Consider the following 16346-nt stretch of genomic DNA (forward strand, 5'->3'; position numbering starts at 1 on the left):
TGAAAAATTAATATTTACTCCTTTTTATCAGTTTCCCTAGTTATTCATCCTTGGGATACCTGGAATTCCAAAAGACATTCAATAAGCTGTCACAGAAAAATATTATTGGCAAAGTAAGGGCTCATGGAACTACAGGAAACAAATTAGCATGGATAAAAGATTGGTTAATGAACTGAGGGCAAAGACCAGCATAACTGGGGCATTATGAAGTTGTCAGACTGTGCACTGAGATCCAAGCATAGTCTCACTAAAAGGGCTATACATTTGTATCCAAATTTATTTATTCCTGTAGTCCAATTCCCATGCAAAAGGGAAGTCTAGTAAGAGTCAGTGCGGGGGCCTCAATTGTACACAATGTATGAATAACTTTGGTACACTGCTCCCCATCTCTGTCTAACGTTGCTGACAATAAATAGCTAAGTAGAAATGTAAACCAGTCAAAAAGGGCATAGTGAGGTACACAGGTGTGTAGGCAGGTTAAGTGAGCAAGGCAATAAAAAGACAAACAAACGTTTCAAAGTGAGAGCTTATGCAATTTGATAGGGAGATTACAAAAGCAGATCGGTTTTCAAAAAGTTGCGGCATTTTAGATACAGATAGTTAAAGAAACTCAAGTGTGGCCTCATAAGGAACACAAAATGTTAGCAGCCTGATGCAGCAATCAATCAGGAACAATGTCATGATAACGTCATTTCATGGGGATTGGAGTATAGGAACAAATATCTTGCTACAAATACATAGTGCTTTGTTAAGGCCACACATAGACCATTGGGCAGTTATGATCACCATATTTAAGGAAAGCTGTATTTGCTTTTGATGAAGTACACTGATGGCTCATCGCAGTTCCATGATCACAGTAGGAATTCCTTGGGGTCACACCCTCGGCCCAATCACCTTCAGTTAGTTCAATGACTTTTCCTTCAACATAATGTCAGAAGTGGAGCTGTTTGCTGATGATTACACAATGTTTAACACTGTTCATGACTAATTGAGTACTAAGCAGCTTGTGTGTATTCCAACATCCAGGTTAGGATGTGCTAGGCAATGACCAGCTCCAACAAGACAGTCAAACTAATGCACCTCAATGGTCAATGGCATCACCAGTAATGAAGCCCTTATAAGTATCCTGGGCATTATCACTGATTATAAATTGAACTGAACCAACTGTAAAAATGGAGTATCTACAAGAGCAGATCACAGGTGAGGAATTCTGCAGAGAGAGACTTGCCTCCTGACACCATTTATAAAAAGATACCAGTCAGGACTGTGAAGGAAAACTCTTGACCTTCCAAGAGGAATCCAGCTCTAACAATAAAGAAAACTGACACCATCCAAGATAAAGCTTGATTGGCAACCCATCCACCACCTTTAAATACGTATACCCTTAAATGGTAGTGTGCACCATCTAAACAATGCACTGCAGCAACTCAGTAAGGGTACTTCAACAGTACAATCCAAACCCACAATCTCTGCTAATTCGAAGAACAATTCCACAGACACATGAATACTAAAGATGCTAGTTAGGTCACACAGATGGAATACTGCGCAGTCCACTTGTAGATCACTTAGTGTGGAAACAGGCCCTTCAGCCCAAGTCCACACCGACCCTCCGAAGAGCAACCACTTCACCTAACACTACGGGCAATTTAGTATAGCCAATTCACCTAACCTACACATTTTTGGACTGTGGGAGGAAACCGGAGCACTGGAAGGAAACCCACGCAGACACAGGGAGAATGTGCAAGCTCCACACAGACTGTTGCCTGAGGCGGGAATTGAACTCTGGTCTCTGGCGCTGAGAGGCAGCAGTTCTAACCACTGTGCCACTGCTTGTCACATTACAGAAATAATGGAAATATTGCAGAGGAGATTCACCAGAATGTTGCTTGGACTGAAACATTAGTTACGAAAGTAGATAAAATGGCTGGGATTGGTTTTTCTTATAGGCAGTTGGGATCAGAGTGGTGCTGGAAAAGCACAGCAGGTCAGGCAGCATCCGAGAAGCAGGAAAATCGATGTGAAACGTCGATTTTCCTGCTCCTCAGATGCTGCCTGACCTGCTGTGCTTTTCCAGTACCACTCTGATCTAAACTCTGGTTTCCAGCATCTGCAGTCCTCACTTTTGCCTAATTGATTTTTTTCTTATAGGGAGACAAGACAGAGAGGGTTCCAAATTATGAAGGGCATAACTTGGGTATATTGGAAAAAACTAAGTGGAGGGATCAATAACCAGAGACCATAGATTTATGACAAAAGGCAGGAGAAGATTTAAAAGGAAGAGATTTTTTTAACTTGGAGGGCAGCAGGTATCTGGAACTCTCTGCTGAAAGGATGGCAGAGATGGGACCCAGTACAACATGCAAGTTGTGTGCTACTGACCAAGTGTCAGCAAATGGGACTTGAGTCGATAGGTGTTTAATGCCTGATGTGGACTCGAATGGGCCTAAGACTTTCTCTCCATGCTGTAAAATTCTAGACTAATTCTTGTGCAAGCCACAAACCATCCTAACTTGAAACTGCAGCGCCATGCCTTAAGTTGGTCAAAATCCTGGAACTCACTTCCAAACAGCACAGTAGGTTTCCAAACAGCAACTGGAGCTATACCTCATTTAAGTAACTAAACTGTCTTGAGAGAGTTACCTGCAACTAAACAAACTCAAAGTAAAAGGTCAGTACAATGAAGTAGATTTCCCCATGCATCTTGGCTTATGCTGTCCTCAAAATGAAAATTTTGAAGTTATGCTTAATTTTTGTAAAAAACACAATGAGGTCCCAGTTGGAGTAGTGTGCCCATTCTGGCCACCATACTTTATGATGGATGCCAAAGCCTTGGCAAAGGTGCAGAGGAAATTTATTTTTAAAATATAGAAACCACGTAATTGAGGTCATTTTTGCAAGAGCAATCCTTTGAGGAGAGAATTGACAGGCATGTTCAAATTTATGAAGTGGTTTAGAAGGGTTTTCAAAATACATTTCCAGAACACGAGGATCAGTAATCAAAGGATCCAAGCTTAAGATAATTAGCAAACAAAAACTAGAGACTCTTTTTCTAGAGAAAAAAAAATTAGGTGTGGAGCATTAGCTCTGAAAGAGTGATGAAAACAGACTCAAACATTGTCTTTTGTAAAAGACAATGTGATAAATACTCGGGAGAATATTTTGCAGGGCTATATGAAAATAAAAACAGGAAATGGGATAAAATGGACAGCATTTTCAGGTGGCTAGCAGTGTCATAATGAACAGTCCCTTAAGGTATCAAAATCCTTTCTAAAAAGGAAGAAATCTGAGTCATCCTGGTTTTAGATTACATATGAAGCTGAATTCCTCTTCCTAAATTAATTTCTATCTGATAGAAAGGCCAGTTCCTTCTGAAAAAAAATTGAGATGAGCTTATACATTCCCTCATAAATACATCAAAGGGCATTGTGGGAAACTCCCACCAGAATTTGGATATAATTTCCTTTTATATAAAAAATGACAAATTGATCAAATTAAAATTTTCTTGCTACCATTTTTGGCCTCTAATCTCAAGTCTGAGTCCGCAGAGGAAGCAAGTTCAAAGTAAAATTATTTGAAGATTGTATGGAAGTATATCTTGATGAGGATGGCATTGGAAAATATTAAACCAAACAACAAGCATTTCAATGTTATAGTAATTTTCCAAAAGAAATCAACAAGTCTTCGGCTTTTTAAACCACAGTTAATTGTTAATATTATGGTTATTTTTAAAGGAACAAAATCCACTTACTTCAGAAATAATCTTCTGTATATCCACATCATTGTGAAATGAGACAAAGCCATATCTGAACATAAAAATACATACAACATGAGAAGGAAAGGACTGGCATTGTTATTGCACTATTCACAACATCAGGACATATCACGGCCAATTAGGTATTTTGAAATGAAAACAGAAAACATGCTGGCAATTACAGCAGGCAGCATCTGTGGAGAGAGAGAGAATTAACATTTTAGGTAAATAATAGTTTGTCAGAGCTGGGGGAAAAAACATTAGATAGGTAAAACAGGTTTTAATAAAACAGGGAAAAGGTACAGGGGATGAATAAGAGGGGAGAAAACAAGCAAAGTGACAAAGATATGCAGAGAGGCAGCATAAATGGAAATTGCACAATTACCAACAGTTATCATCTGAGAAATGTTGGGGGCGGAGTGTGCAGCGACTATGTCCTGAAACGGTTTCAACAGAGTAATGTCTGGATATAAAATGCCCAAATGAAAAGGTCAGATGAGACTATATTGATCTTCATTAGAAGTCTAAGAGACAATGGGGGCCAGGGTATAGGTGAAGCAAAAAATTAAAATGACAGAAATAGCTGGAAGCTCAGGTCACACTTGTAGACTGCATGGTAGTGTTCCAAAAGGCAGTAACCCAATTTGTTTAGTCTGTTCATACTGTAAGCTACACATAAAAGACCTGCATTTATAAAGTTTGCTTCATAACGACCAAAGAACTTTCTAGCCAATTCAGCAGCTCTGAACTACAGTTATTGTTCTAATATAGGAAAGACCGAATTCAACCTACATGCAGTGCAAATGTCCTATAATATAATAACGACTAGTCATTTAGTAGTACAGAAATTAAATATTGTTTAAAAAAGAAGTTTTGTCAAAGCTTTTCATCCTGCATCATCAGGACAATTCTCAAGGAGACTGCTGATTGGTTGGCTAGTAAGCTCACTAGAAATGGCGTTGCAACAGAGAATATGCCAGTTCATGATGACTGATAGTCAATTATAGAGTCACAAAGGTGTATAGTACAGAAACAGACCCTATGGTCCAATTCGTCCATGCCCAGATAACCTAATTTAATCTAGTCCAATTTGCCAGCACTTGACCCATATCCCTCTAAACCCTTCCTATTCATATACTCATCCAGATGCCTTTTAAATGGTGCAATTATACCAGCCTCTATCACTTTCTCTGGCAGCTCATTCCACACACTCACTACCCTCTGCGTGAAAACGTTGCCCTTTAGGTCCCTTTTAAACCTTTCCCCTCTCACCCTCAACCTATACCCTCTCATTCTGGACTCGCCCACCCCAGGGAAAAGACCTTGTCTATTTATCCTAGCCATGTCCCTCATGATTTTATAAACTCTATACGGTCACCTCTCAGCCTCCAATGTTCCGGGCAAAACAGCCGCAGCTTATTCAGTCTCTCCAGCAACTCCCTATAGTTTCAATCCTCTAACCCTGGCAACATCCTTGTAAATCTTTTCTGAAACTTTTCTGATCACAACATTCTGCTCCCAGACTTGCTGAGTTTTCCAGCAATTTCTATTTCTGATTTCCAGCATCCATTTTTTGGGTTTTTTTTTGTTTAGTGATCTCTAAAACATTGGGAATAAAACTGTAGGGAATCTAATCTTAATCTAATCGAATCATGAGCTAAGACATTAAAACTGGATCAAAAATAATTACTTTTTTCCACTTTGGGCAAGAGCAAGATGGGATACACATACAATTAACCTAAGTGCAAAAATGGGAACACGACCAGAAGAACAAAATATTCAATGCAAAGTTAGGAACCACACAAGGTCCTGAAATAGCACTTAATTTGAAGTAAAGATTGTCTTCAGTAAGGAAACTTCAGCCACTACTGGAGTGTGGTGATGGATGAGACTTATTGAGGTTTTCAATTAAGGAAGTAGTGGAGATGTTTCAAGGACGTCATAGTGGGTAGGTGTAAAGGCTGCCCTTTGGTGTAAAATGGGGCAAAAAATCCCCATCATACACCCTGGACTAAAACCCTTTGAACTTGGGAAGGAGTTCATGGAATTCACATTTGAACTAAGATTCATTGAGCTCTCTGGCTGAGACAGACTAGGCAATATGCAAGCTGAGAGCCAGCTGTCTGGCACAAGAGTTTAGCTAAAGTTAAAGGAAGACGCCCACAAATGCCTCAGCTAAAGGCAATGAACACCAGCCTGCAGAACAAGCAACAGACATTCTGGAGCCTTCAAAATTACAAAGCCATTCAAGTTTTGATCAGTTTGCTCGGACAGAGATTCTCAACATTCCACACCATTGTACGACATGAAAACCTATCTGCCTCGAATTTGAAGGTCTTCACACTACCAGTAAAACTTTATCCTACATCTATCCAAGACAAATACTGAACATTCATAACTATTGGAAACCCATTAACTTTAAATCAGAGAAGCATTCATATCTCCTCTAATAATCAGGAGGCTCGTTCAGCCCCAAGAAGAGGAACAGCACCTCAGTAATCGAATCCAGATTTGATGGGAGATGAGGGGAACCAACATTCAGCATAGCTGGGGAGCTTCAATTCACAGAGTCAAGAGAATCAGCCACAGCCAGTCACAGTGAATCACAGACCATGCATCACAGATTCGGGAAAAGAGAGTAAACAATCTTCTCATCCATGAACCTCTGCGTTTCAACGAGAGGCGACCAGAGAGCAGAGAAACGACTGAAGCAGCACCAGCAACATCCACCACCGTCCAGGGCAACAGAAGCCACTTCAGGGGTCAGCATAAGGTCAGAGACCCTCTGTCCCAACTCCGATAGGGTAGGAAGGGTGGGCTTCGGAACCAATGGTGCAGGGCACCCCTGGGGAAGGGATGCAGGATAGGACTGTAGGATTAGTGTTTTCTCTTTCTCCTCCTTTTCCCATCACCCAGTAATTAAAAGCTCTAATTTTAAACCCACAGTACTAAGTCAGGGCTGAGGGGGTTAAATGGGGTGCCAGTTAGCTGTCATAAGTCTTACTTCACTTGATCCGTAATACTGAAATATTCATTTTTTTCAGTTATTGTACATTCTTTCAATTGGGCTTGTTTTAATAAAATCAGAATTTCCTTCGCCTCTGAAGCATCTGCCTCCTGTGTTTTTCACCACACCACATCTCACTACATAAGCCAACTGTCAGTACTAAGGAGCTGCTGCACAATAAACCAACCAGCACTCTGTACGTTTGTGAAATGGCGATTGTCTGATAGATGAATATGTTAAAGTGGCACAGGATGTCAGCAGAAACCCGACTGTAGAATGGAAGTCAAAACAGTTGAGATAGGGATACATCAGTTTTCTTGGATAGAACAAGCTGGTACAAATCAGTGCACTCAGGCAATCCCAATCTTGGAGCTTGAGGAGGAGCAGCAGCAAGCAGGCTGGACTGGGGAACGGACAGTCTCCAGAACAGGAGATGAATGAAGAGTTCACAAAAAAAAAAGGAGTCAAAGAAATGATGGCATGGTATTAAGTGGTGGGGTCATGTTCCAAAATATTGCAAGAGTGGAATTAAGCCTTTACGAGAAGTGGGGTCTTTGGTAAACAATGGCGCTGCACTCGACAACAAGTCAAATGGTGACAGGGATGGACCTAATAAAACAGTGTTACAAGTTCAGAGAGACGTACGTTTCACAGGGGACCACTGAAGTGGAACTAGCTGATGAGAATTACCGATAGCATAATAAAAATATCCAAAAGGTAAGAGGCCAAACAAAGGGGTCTGGGTGGACTGGGAATTCTGAAGATAAGAGAGAAAAGCAATCCTGAGGCCACTGTCCTACTCACCTCTGCACTCAATGGATCATTGCCAACACGATACAAATCAGCCTTTTGCTTTTCAGGCTTCTGAAAAGAGATTCTCCTACAAGACTGTGGTTCACTCCTCCATCAACACCTTTGCATGCAAGTATTGGATATAAAGCAATTGCCCTTTTAATCACCTGCCTTCTCATATCCAGGTCCCCAAACACTGAGTTCAACAAGTAAATATTGCAGTTTAGTACACATATTAATTTGTCCAAAACACACACACTCCTTTGCAGTTGGGACTAAGCACTACACAAACTGGGTAAATGGTTCACATTCTGGATTTTCCTGAGCTTCTAATACTGTTAATTTAAACTTCAACCTACACAGGTCCTCGACTCCTGTCCCTGACTTTCAACAATTTTCCAACAAAGCTCAATAGAAGCAATGTTAATAGTATCTCATATTCCAAATGAGCAACTTTATTGCTTCCACTGTCTTCTGACATCACTAATTTCAAATTGTAACTTAACTACTTTTTGGGATGGCAGCTGTTGGCGATTTCTGTTTTTCTAACTACTTCTCAAAATACATTTGTTTTATTACGTCTTTTACTGTGCACCACCATCTTTGATCTTAATCAATCCTGCTTTTGACCCATTCACAGACGTTGCACATATTCCCATCCCCAACTCTCCACTGCTTTCCTTGCCTCTGTCTTTAATACACATTAGAAATTAACTATCTAGTTCTGATACAAAGTCAAATACTGTCAGATCATATCCAGAATTTGTTTAATCACTTATCTTTAATGGAATTGGGGACAAAAATTGGAAACATTAAACATCATGGTTTAATCAAAAGTAAATAACTGTCATGATCATCATGGGTGCCAGAATCAAAGTTGGATTAAAATTTACTAAATGGTTAAATAGCGCTCTCAGGGCAAATAAGTTAAATTGGCGATCTTCATGTCCAACAAGTACTTGAGATTATGAGGAAGGCTGAAACCAAACCGAGAACCTCAGGAAAAATGTCTAATAAGAAACAAATGGACCAACATCCTTACATAAAATGACAGCACTGCAAACCAGTCTGGGCGGCAGAAAACAAACATTCTACTAGATATAAACGATTAGGATTTAACTTGGGAGATATAGTTAGTAAGTTTGCAGATGACACCAAAAAATTGGTGTTACAGTGGATATTGAAGGCCAAGATTACAAACAGATCGTGATCAATTGGGTCAACGAGCTGAGGACTGATAGATGTAGTTTAATTTGGATATATGCAAAATATTGCATTTTAATAAAGCAAGCAAAGGTAGAACTTATACAATTAATGGTAGGGCCTTCGATAGAATTGAGAAACAGACCCAAGGATTCAGATTAGATTGAATAGATTAGATTATTTACAATGTGGAAACAGGCCCTTCGGCCCAACAAGTCCACACCGACCCTCCGAAGAGCAACCCACCCAGACCCATTCCCCTACATTTATTCCTTCACCTAACACTACGGGCAATTTAGCAGTACCAATTCACCTAGCCTGCACATTTTTTGGACTGTGGGAGGAAATCGGAGCACCCGGACGAAACCCACGCAGACACGGAGAATGTGCAGGGATGATTCAGGTATGTAATTTGCTGAACTTTGTGTTACATGTAGACGGGGTGGTTAAGGCTGCATTTCGTATGCTTGCCTTTGTTGTTCAGAACTTTGAGTATTGGAGTTCGGACATCAAGGCGAGGTTGTAAAGGATGTTAGTTCTGGAGCACTGTGTACAGATCTGATTGCCCTATAGGAAGGATATTATTAAATTGGAAAGGGTTCAGAAAACAGACCAGGATGTTGCCAGGATGGAAGGCGAGTTATAAAGGTGGGCTGGATAGGCTGTGACTTGTTCACTAAAGCATATGAAGTTGAGGACTGACCTTATAGAAGTTTATAAAATCATGAGGAGCATAGAGAAGGTGAATAGCAAGACTTTTCCCTTGGGTGGGAGCAGTTTTTTTAAAGAGAGGCAAAAACATTTAAAAAAAAAAAGGACGGGGTGCAACTTTGTTTTTTTTAAAAACACAGCATGGTTCATATTAGATTAGATTGGGGGGCACGGTGGCACAGTGGTTAGCACTGCTGCCTCACAGCGCGGTCTGGATGGGTTGCGCTTCGGCGGGTTGGTGTGGACTTGTTGGGCCGAAGGGCCTGTTTCCACACTAAGTAATCTAAATATGTGGAATGAACTGCCAGAGAAAGTGGTGGATGCAGGTACAGTTACAATATTTAAAAGACATTTAAATAAGTACATCAAGAAGAAAGGTTTGGACTGGCATGGGCCAAATGCAAGCAAGTGGGACTAGTTTAGTTTAGGAACATGGTCGGCGTGGACTACTTAGTGACTGTACTTTTTAAAATGATTTTTGACAGTTATTGTTTAATTAAACAAAGTATCCACTATGAAACAGAGCTAAACAGACCCAATAATAAGCCCTGAAGGCTCCAGAAATTTGAACAAACTGGCAGTGCAATTCATTTTAGAAATGAATACGAGAGGGAGACAGAAATCATGCATTTTTGGAAAGGGCTTGACAGTGCAGATGTAGAGGTTGTTTCTCCTTATGAGACAGAGTTTAGGACCAGGGGCATAATCTCAGTAAGGGATCACACATTTAAAATAAATTCTTCCTGAACTCTTCTCTCAGAGGGTAGTAAATCTATGAAATTATTTTCTGCAGAAAACTCTTGAGGTTGGACTGCTAAGGATATTCCAGGCTATGAACATATTTTGAATCAATAAGGTATGAAGGGGTTTGGGGGAAAAGGCAGGAAAGTGGAATTGAGGCAGGACATGGAGTCAAGATGGCAGCCTTGCAAACCTGCAGGAAATTGGGGATTCATAGAGTAAAACAGAGAAGCAAGGGGAGTATGATCAGCAAACAAACTGCAAGTGACCAGTACATGCAGCGATACTGTCGTCGTGCAAAAATGAATAATGTGAAAGGGGTCAAAAATAAGTCCACAGGATATCTTGACGATGGTAAGTAGGAACAAGAAACATTTCCTGGAGATATGCTGAGAATATTCACTTAGTTGGGACTGAAATCATTCGGATAAATCCAGACAGACAGATATGAAAAAGCGTTGGAAAACATCGGGCTGGACAGTGATAATAAATGTGTCTAAAAAGTAAGAAGGGTTAAGGATAAGGTGCTCAAATGAGCACCAGCAAACTATCTATACTCTGCAATCAGGAAAACGGCATCTGGTGAAGTATTGTGGTATCTTTGAGCTTTTGAGAACAGGAAATGGCAAGAACGTTTTTTTAATCACTGTTTTAAGACCACAGCATATAGACTTATTTGAAATAAATCAGTAAAAATCGCAACATCAGGTTATCCAACAGGTTTACTTGGAAGCACTAGCTTTGAGTGCTGCTCCTTCATGTGGTGTTTGTGGAGCATAACATCATAAGATACAGAATTTATAGCAAAAGGTTACAGTGTCATGCAACTGAAATTATGTATTGAACAAACCTGGATTGTTGTTAAGTCCTTCATCTTTTAGAATGAGTTGCAGGCTTTGGTTCATTAATTTGTAAACCCCAGAACTTCTTTCAAGTCACCTTCCCGAGATAATTTAATGTTCTATTACGAAAGGTGACATCTCAGCTCAGACAATGCACTAAAGGTGTGAAGTCAGAGTCTGTCTGTATCCCAATCTTGAGTCAGACTGATTTTATTTCCAAAGTGGAATTTATAAAATATTACATGGATTAACTGTCTGCAGGTTGCACATTTGTTGAGCAAAACAGGATGCATCGGCAAATACAAATTCACCCAGAGACTTGTATGTGTATGTGCCCGCGTGTGAGAGAGCACAAGAGTGTACATGAGTAGGTGTGTGTGGGCGTGATGGAGTATAAGCCCGTCAGAGGGTATGCACATGGGCGAGAGTTGCATATGGATGTATGAGAGAGAGTCAGCGTGAGCATGTAATGTCGTGGGGTCACCTGTAGTGTGACATGAACCCAAGGTCCAGGTTGAGACCATTCTCATGGGTACCGAACTTGGCTATCAGGCCCTGCTCAGCCTTTTTGCATTGTTGCCTATCCCAAAGTCCACTTTGGAGGATGGTCACCCAAAGATCCGTGGCCAAATGTCCCTGATCGTTGAAACGTTCCACGACTGGGAGGAAACATCCCTGTCTGGTGATTCTTGTGCAGTGTCCATTCATCCATTGTTGTAGAATCTGCTTGGACTCGCGAATGAACCCTGTCTCAGGGCATCCTGGCCTGCAGCGTATGAGATAGGCAACATTGGCTGAGTCACACGAGTATCTGCCATGTACACTGTGGGTGGTGTCCATGTCGACACTCTGACACGTCTTGCAGTGGTTGCCATGACAGGGTCAGAGTGCTGTGGTCAATGCTGTCCTGACGGCTGGGCAGTTTGCTGTGAACAATCGTCTGTTTAAGGTTTGATGGTTGTTTTAAAGGAAGATCTTGGTGAGATGCTCATCCTCGTCGATATTATGTCGCAGGCTGCAAAGAACACGGTTTTGCTCCCAGGAAGCACTGGATAAGTAAGAGTACCCTATCGGTTGCAACCCATGTCTGTCTCCTGAGTAGATCATAATTTCTTGCTGAGACAGGTCAGAACTGGCGATCGATGAGTTGAGCATCGTACCTTGTTCTTACGAGAGTATCCTTCAGCACCATCAGGTGTCCGTCACATTCCTCCCCATCTGAACAGATCCTGTGCATGCATAGGGCTTGTCCGTAGGGGATGGCTGTTTTAATATGTTTAGGGTGGAAGCTAGAAAAGTGTATCAATGTGAGGCTATCCATGGGTTTGCGGTAGGGTGAGGTACTGGCGTGCCCATCCTTGATAGAGATGCATGTGTCCACGAACGAGACAGATACTAAAAAGGGTAGTCCATGGTAAGTCTAATGATAGGATGAAACTCGTTGATGTCACTGCGTAGTTGTTTCAGTGACTCCTCTTCAGAGTCGAGAGTCATCCCATCATTAGACTTACCAAGAATAACCTCAATGCTACTCTTCTCTAGCTTCTACCTCTAAACATATTAAAACAGTCATGCCCTACAGATACACCCTACATGCACACAGGATCTGTTTGGATGAAGAGGACTGTGACGGACACCTGATAGGGCTCAAGCCTGCCCTCCTAAGAGCAGGATATGAAGCTCAACTCATCGAGAAACCGTAATGACCTCCTCAGGAGACAGACACAGGCTGCAACAAGACAGGGTACCCTTTGTTGTACAGTACTTCCTGGGAGTCAAAAAACTATGCCATGCTCCTCGCAGCCTGCAACACGTTATCAATGAGGATAAGCACCTCGCCAAGACCTTCCCTATGCCTCCACTTCGCCTTTTAAAGCAACTTCCAAACCTTAAACGGATGATTGTTCGCAGCAAACTGCCCAGCCTTCAGCAATCCTGTCATGTCAATCACTGCAAGATGTGTCAGGGTCAACACTGATACCATCATTACTGTTCAGACACCACCTACCATATATACGGCAGTTACTCATTTGACTCTGTCAACATTGCTTATTTCATTAGCTGATTGCAAGGATGCCGAGGCATGGTACATTGGCAAGACCAGGTAGATGCTACAACAACGGATGAATAGACACTGTGCAACCACCATCAGATGGGTGTTCCTTTCCAGTTAGGGAACATTTCAGCGGTCAGGAATATCTGGCCTCAGATCTTCGGGTGACCATTCTCCAAGAAGAACTTTGGGATAGGTAACAACTCAAAGTGGTTGAGCACAGGCTGATAGCCATGTTTGGTACCCATGAAGATGGCCTCAAACAGGACCTTGGGTTCATGTCCCACTACAGGTGACCCCACTCACACAAGCACATGCTCTTACATACTGTCACACTCATGCAGACCCTCTCTCACGCACACGCTCTCTCAGATTCTCATGCAACCGCCACACTCGTACCCATGTCCTTTGACAGGCTTAGACTCCCATCACACCCACAATTTACAAAGCCTTCAAACATGCAAACACACTCTTTCTCTTGCTCATGCACACAGAAGTCTATAGGGTGAATATGTTTGCAGATACATTCTATTTTGCTCAAAAAAAAATAGACAATCTGCAGGCAGTCAATAAATGTAATATTTTGTAAATTCCACTTTGGTAATAGAACCAGTCTGACTCAAGATTGGGATGCAGACAGAATATGACCTCATACCTTTAATGCATTGTCTGAGCTGAGATGTCACTTTTTGTTATAAAACCTTAAATTCTCAAGAAAGTGACTTGAAAATAGTTCAGGATTTAAACATTTAAGAACCAAAACCTGCAACCCATACTAAAAGATGATGGACTTAACAACAATCCAGGTTTGTTCGGTACAGAGGATCCTCGATTATCCAAACAAGATGAGCGGGCACTATTTTGCTCAGATAATTGATTATTTGGTCAATTGATTCAATGCCTCTCTTCTGGGACTCGGAGTTTTCTACAGTTTCCTTTTTCCTCGCTCTGCCTGCCTTGCTTCCTCTGTCTCAGGGTTTGTTTCTGAGCAGACAATCTTGCGTATAAGGGACCTGGAGCATTGCTGAAGCCCCCCACCCCCAAAATCAGGTCAATGGGATTGACACAGTGAGCACTTGCCACGTCTGCTCCCCGTTCAGCAGTCTAGGCAGCAGCACACCGTGCGCGAGCTCACCCCACCCTCCCCCCTCAAGGTAGGGGGTCACGTCATTCGGAGACGATGCCTGGGCTCCCATCAATGACCAGGACTGTTCTCAGCAGCACTTCAGTAAGCAGAGTTCATTTTTAGTCATTGCAAACAAAATATATTTGTTTTTGCAATTTTGCATTAAGGACAAAAGGGTAACTAGGAAGAGAATAGGGCCCCTCAAAGATCAGCATGGTAGCCTTTGTGTGGAGTTGCAAAAGATGGGGCAGATACTAAGTGAGTATTTTGCATCAGTATTTACTGTGGAAAAGGATTTGGAAGATATGGACTGTAGGGAAATAGATGGTGACATCTTGCAAAATGTCCATATTACACAGGAGGAAGTGCTGGATGTCTTGAAACCCATGAAGGTGGATAAATCCCCAGGACCCGATCAGGTGTACCCTAGAACTCTGTAGGAAGCTAGAGAAGTGATTGCTGAGATATTTGTGTTATTGATAGTCACAGGCGAGGTGCCAGAAGACTGGAGGTTGGCTAACGTGGTGCCACTGTTTAAGAAGGGTGGCAAGGAGAAGCCAGGGAACTATAGACCGGTGAGCCTGACCTCAGTGGTGGGCAAGTTGTTGGAGGGAATCCTGAGGGTCATGAGGTACATGCATTTGGAAAGACAAGGACTGATTAGGGATAGTCAACATGGCTTTGTGCGTGGGAAATCATGTCTCACAAACTTGATTGTTACTTCCTCAAAACAAAACTCAGAGGATTGATGAGGGCAGAGCAGTAGATATGATCTATATGGACTTCAGTAAGGTGTTCGACAAGGTTCCCCATGGGAGACTGATTAGCAAGGTTAGATCTCACGGAATACAGGGAGAACTAGTCATTTGGATACAGAATTGCTCAAAGGTAGAAGAGAGAGGGTGATGGTGGAGGGTTGTTTTTCAGACTGGAGGCCTGTGACCAGTGGAATGCTACAAGGATCAGTGCTGGGTCCTCTACGTTTTGTCATTTACATAAATGTTTTGGATGTGAGCATATGAGGTACAATTAGTAAGTGTAATGTAAAATTTCTTAATTTTCCATTTACTGTGAAATTTGAAAGAGAATGCTTTTCTAAAATTTAACACTGTGCTGAGCTTTGTAAACAATATGTTGTTGAGGTTTGCAGCAAGCTTGTCTCGGTTTGAATTTTGTAAACATTCAACTCAACCTTGCGACAGTCGAACTCAGCAAAAGCTGAGGAACTGTTATGTCCAAGACCAGGGGATGAGAGAACACAACTTGAGTTTTCCTAGTCTTTGCCCTTGAGAGCATGATAAGAAACAGTATAATGCGAGTATCTGAACTATGCTCAGGTACCCCTTACATTGAGGCATCTAGCTGAATGCGCTGGGTCAACTCTGCAGAATTTAAATAAAGCTCCTTTCTTTGTTCTTGCTAACAGTGGAGTCAAGTAGATTTAACTTCCACGACAGTAAGTTTGCAGATGACACCAAAATTGGAGGTATAGGGGACAGCGATGAGGTTTACCTCAGATTACAACAGGATCTTGACCAGATGGGCAAATGGGCTGAGACATGGCAGATGGAGTTTAATTCAGATAAATGCAAGGTGCTGCATTTTGGGAAAGCAAATCTTAGCAGGACTTATACACTTAATGGTAAGGTCCTAGGGAGTGTTGCTGAACAAAGAGACCTTGGAGTGCAGGTTCATAGCGTCTTGAAAGTGGAGTCGCAGGTAGGTAGGATAATGAAGGCGGCGTTTGATATGCTTTCCTTTATTGGTCAGAGTCAGGAGTTGAAATGTCATGCTGCGGCTGTACAGGACATTGGTTAGACCACTGTTGGAACATGGCATGCAATTCTGGTCTCCTTCCTATTGGAAAGATGTTGTGAAACTTGAAAGGGTTCAGAAAAGATTTATATGGATGTTGCCAGGGTTGGAGGATTTGAGCTACAGGGAGAGACTGAGCAGGCTGGGGCTGTTTTCCCTGGAGCGTCAGAGGCTCCAGGGTTTACAAAATTATGAGGGGCATAGATAGGTAAATAGGCAAAATCTTTTCCCTGGGGTGGGGGAGTCCAGAACTAGAGGACATAGGTTGAGGGTGAGAGGGGAAAGATATAAAAGAGACCTACAGA

General features: G+C 41.8%; 1 protein-coding gene across 8 annotated transcripts in view; it reads right to left on the reverse strand.

Moving 5' to 3' along the window:
* The window catches only part of dazl (deleted in azoospermia-like), a 178582-nt gene that overhangs the window by 119191 nt on the left and 43045 nt on the right, over positions 1–16346 (reverse strand). For all 8 annotated transcript variants that reach the window (XM_043690185.1, XM_043690181.1, XM_043690180.1 and 5 more), the window contains exon 4: positions 3749–3803. In XM_043690185.1, coding sequence (XP_043546120.1) covers positions 3749–3803 — 55 coding nt within the window. The remainder of the gene's footprint in view (positions 1–3748; positions 3804–16346) is intronic.

Source organism: Chiloscyllium plagiosum, chromosome 5 (genome assembly GCF_004010195.1).
Source record: "Chiloscyllium plagiosum isolate BGI_BamShark_2017 chromosome 5, ASM401019v2, whole genome shotgun sequence".
Lineage (NCBI taxonomy): Eukaryota > Metazoa > Chordata > Chondrichthyes > Orectolobiformes > Hemiscylliidae > Chiloscyllium > Chiloscyllium plagiosum.